The sequence below is a fragment of the Dendropsophus ebraccatus genome, chromosome 7 (genome assembly GCF_027789765.1).
Source record: "Dendropsophus ebraccatus isolate aDenEbr1 chromosome 7, aDenEbr1.pat, whole genome shotgun sequence".
Lineage (NCBI taxonomy): Eukaryota > Metazoa > Chordata > Amphibia > Anura > Hylidae > Dendropsophus > Dendropsophus ebraccatus.
In genome coordinates this window covers 36,497,590-36,513,920 of record NC_091460.1, presented here as the reverse complement: position 1 = coordinate 36,513,920, position 16,331 = coordinate 36,497,590, and the positions used below count along the sequence as shown (strand labels likewise).

General features: G+C 43.6%; 2 protein-coding genes across 2 annotated transcripts in view; one reads left to right on the top strand and one right to left on the bottom strand.

The window, feature by feature from the left end:
• Positions 1-16,331, top strand: part of POLN (DNA polymerase nu) — a 118,743-nt gene that overhangs the window by 101,194 nt on the left and 1,218 nt on the right. The gene's annotated exons all lie outside the window — the stretch shown is intronic.
• NAT8L (N-acetyltransferase 8 like) overlaps positions 11,557-16,331 on the bottom strand; it is a 40,591-nt gene continuing 35,816 nt past the window's right edge. Inside the window, exon 3 of the mRNA XM_069977316.1 lies at positions 11,557-14,430. Coding sequence (XP_069833417.1) covers positions 14,063-14,430 — 368 coding nt within the window. The 3' untranslated portion in view covers positions 11,557-14,062. The remainder of the gene's footprint in view (positions 14,431-16,331) is intronic.

Genomic DNA, 16,331 nt, shown 5'->3' with positions numbered 1-16,331 from the left:
ATTCCTATACCACTGCACTTTTGAATTTAGAAAAATTCTAAATTCATCTTAAGCAAAGACTGAAGAACAAACACCATGAAACTCAAAACTCGTACAAAGTATCCTCAAGGCTACTCTATATTTTATAGACTGATACTGCTAAATGTTGCAGAAAGGCAGTGGAGGTTTCCTTTAGGTTACAAACCCACTTGCCGGATCTGCAGCGAGTCTCCTTGCTGCGTTTTTGCAGGGAGACTCGCTGCAGATCCCGGCCCTATACTTTCAATAGCAGAGAAACTCGCAGCAGGGATGTACATCCCTGCTGCGATTTTGTCTGCAGCCCGCCCCATTAACCCCCCGGCCGCCGGACATTATACATTACCCGGTCCCCGTTCCTGCTTGCTTCGGGGCTCCCGGTGTCTTCACGGCCCGCCCGGCCAATCAGTGCGCTGCGGCGGGGCAGCGCACTGATTGGCCAGGCGGAACGTGCCGGGAGCCGCTGAAGCAAGCAGGAGCCGGGATCAGGTAATGTATATCGCCCCCAGCCCCCGGCTGCACGATCGCCCCCAGCCCCGCAGCCCCCGGCCGCACGATCGCCCGCAGCCCCCGGCCGCACGATCGCCCCGCAGCCCCCGGCCGCACGATCACCTGCAGCCCTGCAGCCCCCGACCGCACGATCGCCCCCAGCGGGCGATCGTGCAGCCGGGGGCTGGGGGCTGCGGGCGATCATGCGGCCGGGCGCTGCGGGGCTGCAGGCGATCGTGCGGCCGGGGGCTGGGGGCGATCGTGCGGCCGGGGGCTGCGGGCGATCGTGCGGCCGGGGGCTGCGGAGCTGGGGGCGATCGTGCGGCCGGGGGCTGCAGGCGATCGTGCGGCTGGGGGCTGGGGGCGATCGTGCGGCCGGGGGCTGGGGGCTATCGTGCGGCTGGGGGCTGCGGGGCTGGGGGCTATGGTGCGGCCGGGGGCTGGGGGCGATCGGGGCTGCAGGGGGGCGGGCAGGATATACATTACCTGATCCCGGCTCCTGCTTGCTTCAGCGGCTCCCGGCACGTTCCGCCAGGCCAATCAGTGCGCTGCCCCGCCGCAGCGCACTGATTGGCCGGGCGGACCGTGAAGACACCGGGAGCCCCGAAGCAAGCAGGAACGGGGACCGGGTAATGTATAATGTCCGGCGGCCGGGGGGTTAATGGGGCGGGCTGCAGACAAAATCGCAGCAGGGATGTATATCCCTGCTGCGAGTTTCTCTGCTATTGAAAGTATAGGGCTGGGATCTGCAGCGAGTCTCGCTGCAAAAACGCAGCAAGGAGACTCGCTGCAGATCCGGCAAGTGGGTTTGTAACCGAAAGGTATTTTTTGCTTTTAAAAAAAAGGTTAAATCTTTTATATACAAATTAAGGCTATTTTCACACTATGTAAAATAACGGCCATTGTCCGCACCGCAAAACTACGGCCGTTGCTTTGAGGTTCCCTATGATGACTGCAATGCAATGTAACTACCCAGTGAAAAATGAACATGTCAATTATTTCCGTCCGGTAATACTGCAACAACGGCCGTGGATTTCAATGCGGCCGCGAACGTAAAACTTATATCTGCCGAATTAAACTTGATTTTGATGTAAAAAAATTTCTGAGTGGTTTCTCGGGCTGGGCACAGTATTTAAAGTAAATGACCTGTTTCATCCCGTTTATAATCATGCTAGGAATCAAAATTAAACAACGGCCGTAGTATCACGACTAGCCCGTACGATCGAAATTCTACGGCCGTAGTTTTGGCCACAAAAGTCCGGCCGGTGAAAACAATGGCAGTTATTTTACGTAGTGTGAACATAGCCTAAAGATGAAGTCCCACAAAATTGAAAAATGGCAGGCAGGGGGGCGAGAAAAGAATTAACAAGTAAACCCACCCATCCCTATTCCCTCTGCTGTGCTGCTCTCGAGTTCCGTTGATGGCAGCCGGCTGGAATCCGGGTACATCATGTACCTGGTTCTTCCAGCTGCAGCATCATGTCCCGGCTGAGTGGTTGCCCACTCAGCCAATCAATGACCAGGGCAGTGTCCCGCCACAGTCACTGATTGACTGAGCAGGTAATCAATCAACAGGGTACATGGTGTTGCAGCTAGAAGTTCTGCAAGACACCGGTGGCTGTCAATGGGACCCGGTAGCGGCGCTATTATTCCTGAGCTGAGAGTCACTGTAAAGCATGTCTCCCTCTTCGCAGGACAAGACACGACTATATATTACATGGCCACCCATTAGTTTTTACTGGGTGCTGTGTAATACCACATTACACCAGCAATGGCCGATGCCGGGGTAATGTGTGGCAGCAGTTAGCCCCATGCAGCTGAACGCCACCAGGTCAGCTGTATTTAGATAGTTGTCTGGACAGTCCTTTGCTTATTTACAGATATTTTAGTGACAGTGAGATATAACTTGCAAAAAGTATTCATATTCAAGAAAAATAATTATATTTTTAGTATCTCAGCCAGATGGTTACTACTAGCTAGTCAACGCATTGCACAGTAAATGCAGCTGTTAGGGCAGCAAAATGCCTGATCAAATGCTTCCTATGCAACTTGCCCTCACTGGGGGTTATGGGAGTGTTGACAGGGCCTGGGTTTAGCACATAAATAACAGGTTCCACTTTCTGCATAGGTATTAGCAAATAAAATCAAGTAAACAAACGGAAAGTGAGCTCTGTCTATTAACTTGTGGCCGCCATATGATCACCCTGACTAGCACATTCATGACAACCACCCGTGAATAGGGTCCTTATTGCTGTGTACACAAGCACATTTGTAGACTCACTCACAAGACTGTAATCTAAGTGCCAAAGGTTAAAAACAAAAAAAACAAGTGTGTAATTTTTTCAACAGCCATATTTCCTACAGCGAAGACAAGAGGCGATGGACTATAACACTGCACTGCTAGAACATGCAAACATTAACCTGTATAGAAAACTACATGTATTCCAAGTGCAAGTTTCTGGCAGCAAAATATATCCCTATCAAGCATTATCAGGATTCACTAACAAATAGATTTTGTAATTTCTTTCTTCATTATATCAATTTAGCAAAAATATTCCATATAAATATATAGGTAGCTCCTATCCTGTATTCTGTTAATGTATATTGCCATAAATGATAAAATGGTATTCAAAGGCATGTCAAATGGGGTCACTGTTTGGAAGAAGGTTTCTCTTAATAATAAGCTGGTCACAAGTATTCCACTAGCTATGATCTGGGAAAATCTGTCAGCATGTTTAATTACTCAGAAGCGCCTCCGCAGGAGAGATGAGAAATTACATAGATGACATTAAAACCAATGGGCTATTGGTGTAATGCATGGGCATGTAGGGTCCTCCAGAGCAAGAAATACTCCTGGTAAGAAAAGCTCCTAAATGGAAAACCCTACTCCTTTAACTCAGAGTTTCCTAATAGAGAAATCCTATCTGAAACATACAAATGAATGTGACAGGAGTCATCATGTAGAGATGTAATATCGCAGATGTGCTAAATCCATTAGAATAATCTATGATACCTCAGGTGACTGCACAAATGGCAGCTCTATTAACAGTGCACATTTATCAGCATTGGCAGATTTACATGTAGCTCCTCCAGAAATTGATTATTATTTGTATTTGTTACACTATAATGGAGATGTATTAGGCTATATTATAGTAAGACCATAGAAACCAATCACAGCTCGGCTTTCATTTCTCATGCTCTGGTAAGATTTAATCTGAAAACTGTTTGGATGCTGGAGACAGCAAATAGAATCTTAGTGTACGACAGCTTGATAAATGTCTTCCTATGTCTACACTGGGACATGCTTTACATGCCTCCTCTGTCTGTGCATAATTTGTTCTAAAATTTCTCATGTTCCCCTTATAGTAGGGACCTATCTTCTCATGCTCCCCCATCTTCTCATATTCCCCTCATAGGAGGGATGTATGTCCTCGTAGGAGGGACCAATCTTCTCATGCTCCCCTATCTTCTCATATTCCCCTCAAAGGAGGGACCCATCTTCTCATATTTCCCTATAGGAGGGACATATCTTCTCATATTCCCCTTATAGGAGGGACCTATCTTCTCATGCTCCATTTACTTCTCATATTCCCCTCATAGGAGGGACCTATCTTCTCATGCTCCATTCACTTCTCATATTCCCCTCATAGGAGGGACCTATCTTCTCATGCTCCCTTATCTTCTCATATTGCTCATATGAGGGATTTATCTTCTCATGCTTCCCTTACAGGAGGGACCTATCTTCTCATGCTCCCTTATCTTCTCATATTGCTCATATGAGGAACTTATCTTCTCATGCTTCCCTTACAGGAGGGACATATCTTATATAGCGTATCAGAGGAAGTCTTTTGTATTGTATTGCAGATAGAACTTTCTGTGATCACTAGCTACTAGGAAACCTTGTAAACTACAGCCTGCAAAATATAAGAATGAAGAGCACATTGAGAACTACATGTAGAACTTGCAAAGTTAGGCAATACATTGTACTACATGGTAATAGATACACATCTCTTCCTCTCTTGCAGTAAAGGCTCAGGCTCAGGTGGAATTATGCACTAAAATGAGCTCAGGAATTAAAGGGATTCTTCAAGGAGTCACAGCTACCTTTATTAATAGATTTACTATATTATAATCACTATGGTTGGTATTTTCCAAAAAATTATTCAACCCATGGAACCCATATTGTTGACATATTTGATTGTAATGGCAAGCATTGGTATGAGCCTATCATATACCCATTACTGCTTAATATTAAGGAGAAGTATGAATTAAGCTTTTCACCTATCAGATTAATGGGGGTCTGATTGCTGAGACCGCCATGGAATGATGTATTGAGTCCCATGGTGAATGGAGCGGTGGCTGAGCATTGGGCTTCCGCTCTACTCAATCAGGTGACAAGTGACCCCATTCCAGCAGTCGGATCCTTACTGATCAGCTACTTATCACCTATTCTGTCAATAGTTTATAAGTATCCATTTTTGGATATCCCCCTTTAAGACTATGTAGATAATACTGACCATTACATGGCACCTTCTTCTTCCTCTGCACTTGTTAACTTTACCAGAAAGCTTTTAAATATTTGATACCTCCGCGGTACAATTAGGAAGTGTCTAATGAAATTTACAGAAAAATATTTACCCAGCAAGAAAGCATCAGCTGTATTTGCTCCGTAAATAGCAATGGCACTACAAATATTCTGTATCGATTACATGAGATGGATTTAAAGGGGTTGTTCAACATTTGTTCTCTGTACACAGCCCCACTCTTGGCTTGAGTTTGGTACTGCATCTAATTCCTATTTCCACTCCACAGTTCGATGTGAAAATACAGCTTGTAAAGATTGGCAACGTCCCACATTATGGAGACGCATGAGCCCTATTCTAGTTAATAGGACTTGTTTACGTCCCGGTGTAAACAGGTTCCTCTGCAGGTACCAAGTCATTGGAGAAGAACATAGTGACAGGTACCCTTTAAGTGAATGTGCGTAAGCTGCAATGCAAGACCAGCCCATGTACAAGTGTGGCGCTGTTTCTAGAAAAAAATACTATAACTCTGGACAAACCCTTGAATTAGAAAACTGTGTATTTCTGTTACACTCTCTACCCCTTTAAGGCATACATTCAGAAGTTGCATTACATGGATACATGGATTGTATTCAACAATAGACTTATTGAAAAAAGTTACATGTCACAATGGCAAAAAACAAATTAATGCATACAGCTTTATTATAAGCAAAGATGTAAAGATGCATAGTATGAAACTGTGAGGCAGTGCAGCTGCTTTCCTAACCACAACAGAACAACTACACGGCTATAAAATAATTCAGGGAGAGGTATGTCCAATGGAACATCCACCTCCGTTCAGTAAACAATCTTCTGCACTATGCAGTAAGCTTCCTCCAGTGACGGCCGCAGGCAGCCAGCATGTTACTTATTATATGCATGTCTATCCACGGAATGGGAGCTCCATATCAGAAAAGAGAGCTCCGATTACAATAAAGATACAGTAAGAAATACATGAGCACAGAAGGTTGGACCTAAAAACAACATGATACTCCATGGTCATGTGTAAAAGTGGAGGTTTACTTTACACAGGGCACTTCTGTTCTTTTTTATTTTTTAGCACAAGTCAGTGCTGATTTGGATAATGCTAAAGTCTCGCACTATACAATTCCACTTTACCAGGAGCCAAAAACATGACGGCTTCTTAATCTCCTTTCCAGTTTTATATATATATACAGTATACACAGGTTTTGGTTTTTAAATTAAGAGGTAGAAATGAGTAAAAAGAAATGGTAAAATGCTGGATAATACAGAAAATATACTGAGGATCTGTGAGCAGGACACGGACGAGTATACTGCTGTCATTTTATAGTTCCTTCTAGTATTGTGCTTTAGAAACCTACTGTATAGACAGCAATGAGAATTAGCTTGAGGCTTATGCTGTATCCTTCATATGGTGTGTATGCCTATACGCGCTCATAGAACAACCATCTCCTATAGGTTATAAACAATCTAACAACTTTCAGTTCCTATTCAGGCAGTGGTGGCGGCACAGTCCCCATTCATTTTAACGTGCCACCACTAGACAATGAACAGAGTCATCTGCTCCTGGCCATTCATTTTGTATATGCCAGAGCCGTGCCGAACAGCTGATCAGTGGGGTGACGGGAGTCAGCACCCCACCAATTAAACATTGATGGCCTATGTTTAATATATGTGGAAAACCCCTTTAAGGTTTGCTGATCCCAATCTAAACATGGCTGCCATCAATGGTAAATCCTTTCTTATACTTTTGCTTGTCTATGGCTATTTTAAGTTGACAAGTTAACAGCAACCCAATGCCAATATCACTTGCCTAGTAAGATGTCACTTCAGTTATCCTAAGATCCCTTTGCCTGGGTGCCCTGGTTATAACCATATCCTAATCTCTGTATAAGATGGTACATTCTCCCAGGAGGCTTCACCATCCAGTACCATACATTCCTATAATAGTCTTCGGTACCATACATTTCTAAATTAGTCTTCTTTTCCTTTAACATTGTATAAATAACCTCTATAGCTTTCATTGTTCACACCAGTTAAGTAATCTTATGAATAACGCAGCCTAAGATAGAGATTGGCTATTGCCAAAGTGCTATTTTCCTTCTCCCCTGACATATCATTAATTCAGCTTTGTCATATTTGACAGACTGGTTGCTAAGGATACATAGACTTAGCAACCACAGTCGATAGCCAAACCCCTGTATCTTAATACCCTTCCAATAGCATTTTGTCTTCCTTTCTGGAAATAGACCCCCCCACACACACACATAATTACGCCTCTAGTCAATGGCGTTGTCAGGCACTACTTCCTTAGCAACCAGTCTGTCTCAGATTACTTAGCTCTAACTGAAATCAAGTTCATGAGTCCTAGCAGGTTGTTCTAAGAGTCTGATTAGCAAGGCACAGGGATAATATTCATTATGCAGAGTAAGGCAACAGAGAGCAACACCATCATGTGACTACCCCAGCTTTGCATTTCACCGCTGTCACATGTCAAATAAGGTCTCAAAAACCAGCATGCTTTGCATACATTACATGGGTAAGACGCAATGGTAATCTACAGTACTAGAAAAGGAAATTACGTTGCTGTTTGTGGCATTAAACCTTTGGGGGTCATGTATAGGGATGGTCCGAACCCTCCGAGGTTCAGGTTGGTATGAACCCGAACGCTCGGCATCAGACTCCCGCTGTCTGCCCGCTCCGTGGAGCGGGTGGATACAGCGGGAGGACCGCCTGGAAAACTGGGATACAGCCTATGGCTATGGCTGTATCCCAGTTTTCCAGGCAGTCCTCCCACTGGATCCGCCCGCTGCACGGAGTGGGCAGACAGCGGGAATCATTACCGACAGTTTGTATTCATACGAATCCGAACCGAACTCAGTTCGGACCATCCCTAGTCATGTATCAATAGCGCCAAGAAAACCATCAAATCTGACCTATTCGGCGGCGTTACAAACAATCCAGGCGTAGGAAACAATGCACATGTCGCAGGATGGCACTTGATTTTGCCCTTTGTTGATTATTATAAGTATGGAACATGTTCTTCGCATTAGATTGATACATGAACCCACATCAGTCTTGTGTTAAGTAAGACTCCTGTTTAATCTCCAGTGGAATTCAGAGCCCATCTACAGGTTTGTCAGTGCATGGAGTCATAGGGCCGGACTATTGCTAACTTTGTGCTGATGGTTGCCCTTAAATTTAACAGAAATTAAAACTTAAGTTTTTTTTTACAAGTAGAAAAACGGCTCTGAGAAAACCATAGAAGAAGGGAAGACTTACTTGGTTAGGATAATACAGTACATTTTGTACATAGTCCAAGGAAGGACAGATCTATATTGAAGCCCTTTTAGGGTGGTCTAAAAATGTGATTATTAAATATTTGGCTTGACAAGTTGACAGGCGTTAGAAATAGTATTTATATAGGGGCAATTTTCAGGAGTGTACGGCCACATGAACGGCCACATTCACCTCCGTTGTTAGGCAGTACATCCCCTGTGTACAATGGTGGGTGCTGAAAAAATTAGCTTTTTATTTTTTATTCACCGACCAGGTTGGTTTATACAGGGCAATAATTGACCAATCATTGCCCTGTGTAAAAGGGCCTTAAGGGGGTTATCCAGCTTACAATAACATGGCCAATATATTCCAGAAACAGCACTGCTCAGTTCTGGGGTGGTTGGGTATTGCAGCTCAGTTCTATTGAAGTGAATGGAGCTGAATTGTAATACCACACAAAACCTGAGGACAGGGGTGGTGCTGTTATTGGAAGAAAGTAGCTGTGTTTTTTTCCTATGCTGGATAACACCTTTTAAAGCTTCTTTATATGTCCCCATGACAATACTTCTTGCAACACAGTAACATAGGTAAGGAAACAAAAGAAAAGATCAGTTTGGGTACTAAAAGGCCCCTGTGATAACACATAGCTGTCACAACACACATATATAAACTATAGACCTGCACGCTCATCTTAACCAAGTATTCATGTGTTGTCAATGAAGGGGAGGTAAGCCCCTGCAGGACTCATTGTCAGCGGCTTATCTTCCCAAGAGCAAACAGATATAATAATAGAAGTCCAACATGCTCATGAAAGTTCGGAGGCCCCATACACTTAGATGGTTGGTCGATCCTGCCAAAATCGGTAGGTTAAGATGACATTAACCAATTTATATAGCCATGGGGACACACTTAATTTTAAAGGGGCTTCAATACAAACCTTCCCACTGACTTTACATAGAGAATACATTGCTTTATCCTACTAACAATCTGGACGTACTGTCGAATTGCATCAGAATAAAACATCAATATTTTACAAACAGCCCACACATCCCCTGGTATAAATAAAGGGACAGATGTAAGTGCTTATGTTAGACGATATGTTACCAGGAACAACATCCACTGGCAGTAATCGAATGTAGCGATCGCGCCGCCAGTACGAGAAGAGGAAAAGAACAGAAAGGCACAATCTGATTTCCCCGGGCTTACATTCCCCACCTGTCTATGTATACTCCTCTGTGGCTAAAAGCAACACGAAAATACTTTCCCCAATTTCTATACACTGTACATAATCCCTTACATTACAGGACCTTCTGTACATTGTTATATATTGTCACCAGGTGAAAAATGTACATAATCTGCAATCGCATATACAATAAGAATAAGCAGACAGAAGTGTACATATATATACAGAGTTAGTAAATATTACTGCACCCGCTGGCACATATCAGCATGCAAGATTATTCCCTTAATGTAATACAGTGATCTACTGCTGGCCGCACCACTTGAGTATCAAGTAAATGTAAAAACACGAGAGCGGACGCCTAAGCGCTCGCTCAATGCATATTTTGCAGTGTGTGTATATAGATATCTATAGTGTGTCATTATACATAAATTCGGGTACACACTGGACTAGAAGAATAGGAGCCAGCAGAGGTTGTGTCACTTACTTGCAAAGCTCGGACAATACTGATGCTTATTCTGTACATGTGTAATTCATAAAAATGTATATACAGGGAGAAAAAAATATTCCTATACCTAAACTTGTATTCTGACGTATCGTCGGAGAATGCATGCTGTGCTATGCAAAGGGCAGGGAAGAAAGTTGGGTGCTACAAGCTATGGGATACAAGGGAGACTTGTAGATTTGCATGGTTATATGAAATGATACCAGCCTTGTATATGAGTCTATTTAAGAGCATTACATAGAGAATCTGCCCCCAGAAATTTTGACCTGGGGTGCTAGCTATGGCTCTCTATTCACTTGCCCCCACAATTGCCCCAAGAATAAATGGAGCAGTTGTTTAGATTGCATCATGGGTCAGGATTGGAGAAATATTTTTGGGCAATTTTTTAAATCACCACTAAGGTTTTATGTCTATGACCCCATCAGGCATTCATCATATACCGTATTAAAGTAGAAGTCCCGCCAGGGGAGACATTTTTTAAGTAGCAGGGGCATTACCTCTCCCCTTTGCCTCTCCAGTATTGGATTGCCGCTTCGAAACCCCCGCTGGTCTCCAATAGAGCTGGCATCACAACCTGGCTGATGGTTGCTCAGCCAGTCAGTGACTGGGATGGGCTGTCTATCAGACGAGACGGGCATTCTCCTCCGAAATATGAAGACGTTACGACTTCCAGTGGGGGTCCAGGGCTGGTCACGTAGCACACCGCAAGCACGGGGAAAGGTAAGCAATGCTTGCTTGTTATTTTCTTCCCCATCCCTGTTGCCTGTTTGTCATATTTTTTAAATGGCCAGACTTCTCCTTTAAATATGGTGGTCATTCATTTTAATAGGCCCATGTATACCACCATGTAAAAATATGGTGATAAGCAGAATTTCTGTTTCGCCAACATACTCAATCGACTGATGTTATGCCCAGTTTGCCCCTTGAGGGCTTGTTTTCAGGTGGCCAACACTAGGTCTTATGTGGCCTGTGGTATGGGCCTATATGCAAAGTCTGCATTTATGGAATGGACTACAGCCCCATGTGATTTCATATTAAGTAAAAAATGCTCTTTAATAACCCATATTGCATGATATCATGGAGGACTCGATTCGCATAGGTGTACAGTATGTGGGTTGTACCTATAAATAACAAGCTACATCACATTTTCCTAGTTTCTTTTTATGTGCATTATGTTTAACACCCGCTTCCCTAGAAAAGTAGAATATCCCAAAGAAATCACATTTTTCATTCAACCGAACGGAGCTGAGCTGCTATACCAGGCACGGCCCATGTATGCAGCCAAAGGGGACTCTGTATGTGCAAGGTTTGCTTTAAGACATGCAGTAAATGCAATAATTCCCTGTATATTCAATTATTTTCTTATATTACCCTGTTCTGTAGGTAGGCTACAGAATAACAATGTATTAACAATACTTCATAGAGAAAAAGCAGCGAAAACCCCTCCAAGGTGGATGTTTTCCTATAGACTCAGTAGTCTGAGAGTGGCCCTGGCATCTATCATACATTCATGGCCAATGTATAAAGTTTTCGGCATATGGGGCATGTTTGTGCTCTGTGTCCACATACATTGTCTATGTTCAGATAAAGTTTATTGATGAGAACAGCACTTGCTCTCATTGATACATCTTTGTCCACATTTAATGAACTTGTATAAATAAAGTTTATTGAAAAGAACAGTTTATGTTCACACTGACATATAGATGTCCAACTCATCCACTGTATAAAAAAGGTAACTTGAAAACATCAAAGTTTTTGCTGTTGTGAACAATCAATGTCCACATGCATCGTCCATGTATAAGTAAAGTTTATTGAAAGGGGCATAGGTTACATTCTTAAAGACCTATCTAGGTCCATATTCATTATTAATGTATAAATAAAGTTTATTGATGACAGAACAACTTTGATGTTGACTGTGGACATGCCTCTAAAACCTGCATTATGTGTGCTTTATTCAATAAACTTTATTTATATACTCTTTATACAGACAACTGACCCTAAGAAAAATGATAACAAATAATTCTCAGAACGGGGTCACAAAGCAGATATGGTTTATGCAGCGTACGGACATTTGGGGTGTTCGTGGTGCTTCATGGCCGTTCTCAGGGTGGGGCTCCAATGAGCCATTTTTTTATGTTAACGTGTGATGTGCTTTTTTCAATAAACTTTATTTATATATTCCTGAGAAACACCTCTAAGTATGTTCACAGATAAAATTTGCCAACCCCATTTTCATAAAAAAAAATTGTGGTGGAGAAAAATTATCACCAGGGTAATTAGGGCTGGCGACTTTGCTACTGTAATGTAGTAATACATGGCTGCTGCAAGTTCTCCAGAGCAGAAATCACTCTCTTTTTACAATTGTACACTTTGGCAACTAAAAGGAGTTTCCCTGTCATTACATCCATAGACCCTGATATCCAATGCCCACATGCCCTCATAGGGTATATAGGAATATATACCTTATGTAACTGTGTACATTCAGTGCATGTCTTAAAGCTGGTGGGGGCATTTTTGAAAGAAGGGTCAAGAAAGAGGGTGATATGTGAGAATCCCGTGCTATGTTGAAGACGTAGCTAAACTTTCTTGCGCTCAAAGTCTCTATCTGTTAGCACCGCCCCTGCAGAGCTCCCCCCTCCCCAGAGCTACACCTCTAACTATGCATACGGAATTGTCAAGCAACATTGCCTCAGTCTTTGTAACATTACACATGTCCTCCTGTTGGCTGCTGTCACCCACCCCTATCCAACGCCATTTGCCTAAAATACCAAACAAAATACAACAACTAGAATTCTATAATCTAGGAAAGCATTCTCTAAAAAGTAACTAAAACTAAATCTTCTCTACATACATATCAAATGCATCTTCAATATAATTGTTTTTTTTTTGCATTTTTTTTCTTTTTAAATTAAAATCTACCCCTTTGCCCCCTATACATACTACATGCAAATCTAGATTTGCCAGACATTTTACAAAAATTTACACATTTCAAGACAGAGGAAGCTGCTGACTTGGGTTCAGTGTTTTGGCAGGCACTGTACAGACATACCAAGTACAGACGCATGCCAAATCTGCTTTGCATTGCTTTTTTGCATTAGACAAGTCAGAATTCTTACAAGGTAGATAAAGCAGGTCACAATTACAAGAGAATCTGCAGGGTAGGGTCTATATACACGATATGACGAAATTCTTGATGGGTGTCTATACATTCCTTCCTTTTAGGAAGTATTCGTCGTGGGTCTCAAAGGTTTGCAAAGAATGTGCAAATGCATTGCCAAGGTAATAATAGCTTCTCTTGTGCTTCATTGACATCTTCTATGAGCCAGAGAATGAGACAAGGGGCCTCCGGAAACCCTTCCGTGCCCATATGGACACTTGGCCCCCAGTCAAGTCCTATCATGAAGTTATTTATCTACAGAATACTATACAAATGGGCTCAGTTTGGATGTAACAGGCTGTCTGCTGGCTTAAAGGTGTATGACATCTAGGAAAAGGTCACAAGATCTGAATGCGCCAAAAATCCATTCAGGTTTGGCAGAATTATTGGGCACATTCCAAGAAAGTGCAACCTCGTTGCCTCGTTGGCAGTGCTGTGTGTTTGTGAACGTGCAGACACTTCCTTTTCATGCATTGTATGTACCAAGCATCAGTATTCACATTGTCTCGAAAATAGATGAACTGATAGATCTATCGATAACACCCCCCTTACTGGTGTAATGCATTGCATTCAGGTTGACTTCACATCCCTACGCCTGGCAACATTTCCACCAGGCCACCGCTCCAGTTTCTGTGCTTATACAGACACAACACTTAGGTAAACTCTACCTAACAGAGAGGAGACCCGTCCCTTCGGCACATATGAGGAAGACGATGGCGCAGCTTCCATCTCACAGCATGCTGGGGAGAGCCTGTTATACATTCGAGAATGAGAATCACATCAATGACATGAAGGGGAGGGGGATAAACCAGCAAATAAAAAAATATCTGCTGTTGCCGCAGGAGTGGGTTAATAGAAAATGAATGCAGGAAGGGGGGACGGGCAGAGTTCCTTTATTCTTCGCGGAGCTGGAGACAGTAGCGATGGTAGCGAAGCTGAAAGAACATTCTTTCCAGTAATGAATGTGTCATCCCCGGAAGGGTGTAATGCTCCACGACACCGACGTGCTTGAACCCTAAGGACTCGTACAGCTTATGAGCTGCTATTTTCACCGCTGTTGTTCCAAGCACGATGGAAGAATAGTGGTTTAACATAGCGAACTCCAAAACCTTACGGCCTAGGGCTTTGGCAATACCCTTTCCACGGTAGTTGGAATCTACCGACATCCGGCGTAACTCAACAATGTTGTCTTCTTTGTTGCCTCTAGCCGCCACTATTCCGACCACTTTTCCCTCTAGGACGGCCACCCAGAAGCATGATCCTAAAAAAACACAACCACAAACACATGTATGAGCAAGGGAAACAATCTGTCTATAGAGGGGCTAAAATCTCAGTGATCGTGCTGGAAATGGTCTACTACGAACAACTGTGTATGGACAAGCTAATAACTACACATGATATCAGGCAATACAAATCACAGAGATCAGCAACATGACACTAGAATGCTATGGGCAATTACTATACCTCCAAACCCCTATATGGTTACACACATAGGGGGAGATTTAGCTAACTAGTGTAAAGTAGAATTGGCTTAGTTGCCCCTAGCAACCAATCGAATTCCACTTCCTCACAGACTCTTTTGGGAAATGAAAGGTGGAATCTGATTGGTTGCTAGGGGAAACTAAGGGTCCTATTCCACGGGCCGAGGAGGGCCCGATCAACGATGTAAATGAGCGTCGATCTGCTAGATCACCGCTCGTTTACTGGGCCTTTTCCACGGCCCGATGATCGTTGAGCGAGGGCTGCAAGGACATCGTTACCGATGTCCTTGCAGCCCTTGCAGCATCATACATTACCTGTCCAGGCTTCTTCTCCGCGCTGTCTTCATCCCCGGGTCCCGCTCGCTCTACCTTCAGAATGGCCGGTCAGCTGACAGGCCACACTCAGCCAATCACAGGCCGCGGCGGTCCCGACCTGTGATTGGCTGAGCGCTCAGTCAGCTGACCGGCCATTCTGAAGATAGAGCGCGCGGGACCCGGGGATGAAGACAGCGCGGAGAAGCCTGGACAGGTAATGTATGATGCTGCAGCTTGTCAAATCGACGGTCGCCCGCCGCGCACCGCTATTCAACCGTAGCGATGCGCTGTGGGGGAACAATGATTTTAGGTCTGGCCCTAAATGAACGATCAGCCGATGACATGATCATCGGCTGATCGTTCTCTCTATTTCACCGAACGATAATCGGCCGAATCAGGCCAAATGGGGCCGATCCGGCCGATTATCGTTACTAGGGAATAGGGTCCTAAAACAATTCTGCTTTACACCACTTTTATAAATCTCCCCCGTAGTGTCTAATGGCCCTGATACACGGGACTTATTATCAGCTCAGCAGGCCGTCATCGCTTTGTATAAGCCAGAGATCAGTCAACGAGCAAACACTCTTTCATTGGCGGTTTGTGGCTCGTCGCTGCACATCCCTTCATGTAATGGGGTGTACGGCCAACAAATGATAAAAAGGGCCACAAGAACAATCCAGTCATTGCTGAGGTGGCTCTCCTTGCATGATGGTCGAACATTGTAATAAGCTCCTTAAACAAGACTACTTTACATCCCATCGGCCCGTGTAATAGACATGCACATTCCAATTTTGGTGAGACTGTTCCATCATCTAATGTATATGGTGGTTTCCTGACACCATGGAGGGGGAGAAGGATCAGAAGTTTGGAAGCTGATTTTTTCCCCTCTCTCTGTGCATGTGAATACATGCACACTCATCCATGTATATAGAGGAATCTGTCCATCTGGGTGAGAGGTACTACACAACAACTTATAGGGACTCCCATAGAGGACCTGATCACATGGCATTAGCCTTCAGGCCAATGATTGGCTCCTGTGGCTCATCAACTGTTGCACAACAAACTGTAGAAAAAGTACGAAAAAATAGAAGGTGATTATAATTCTTTTGGAGAGTCTTTTTTTAAAGTTATAAGCATCTGTACTAATTAGATTTAAAGGGACTCTCCACTTTTTTTCAAGGCATTTGGAAGTTTTCTATAGTTTATCTTTCAGGTAGTAACATCTTCTTTTACAAGAAGGATCCATCAATGGACACCCATATGCATGCACTGGTGAACCTTTACCTTCGAATGATAACTTTATGTTAAACTAACTTTTGAGCCCTCTCATCTAGTGAAGAGGAAACTTGTTGAACACTCTGCATTT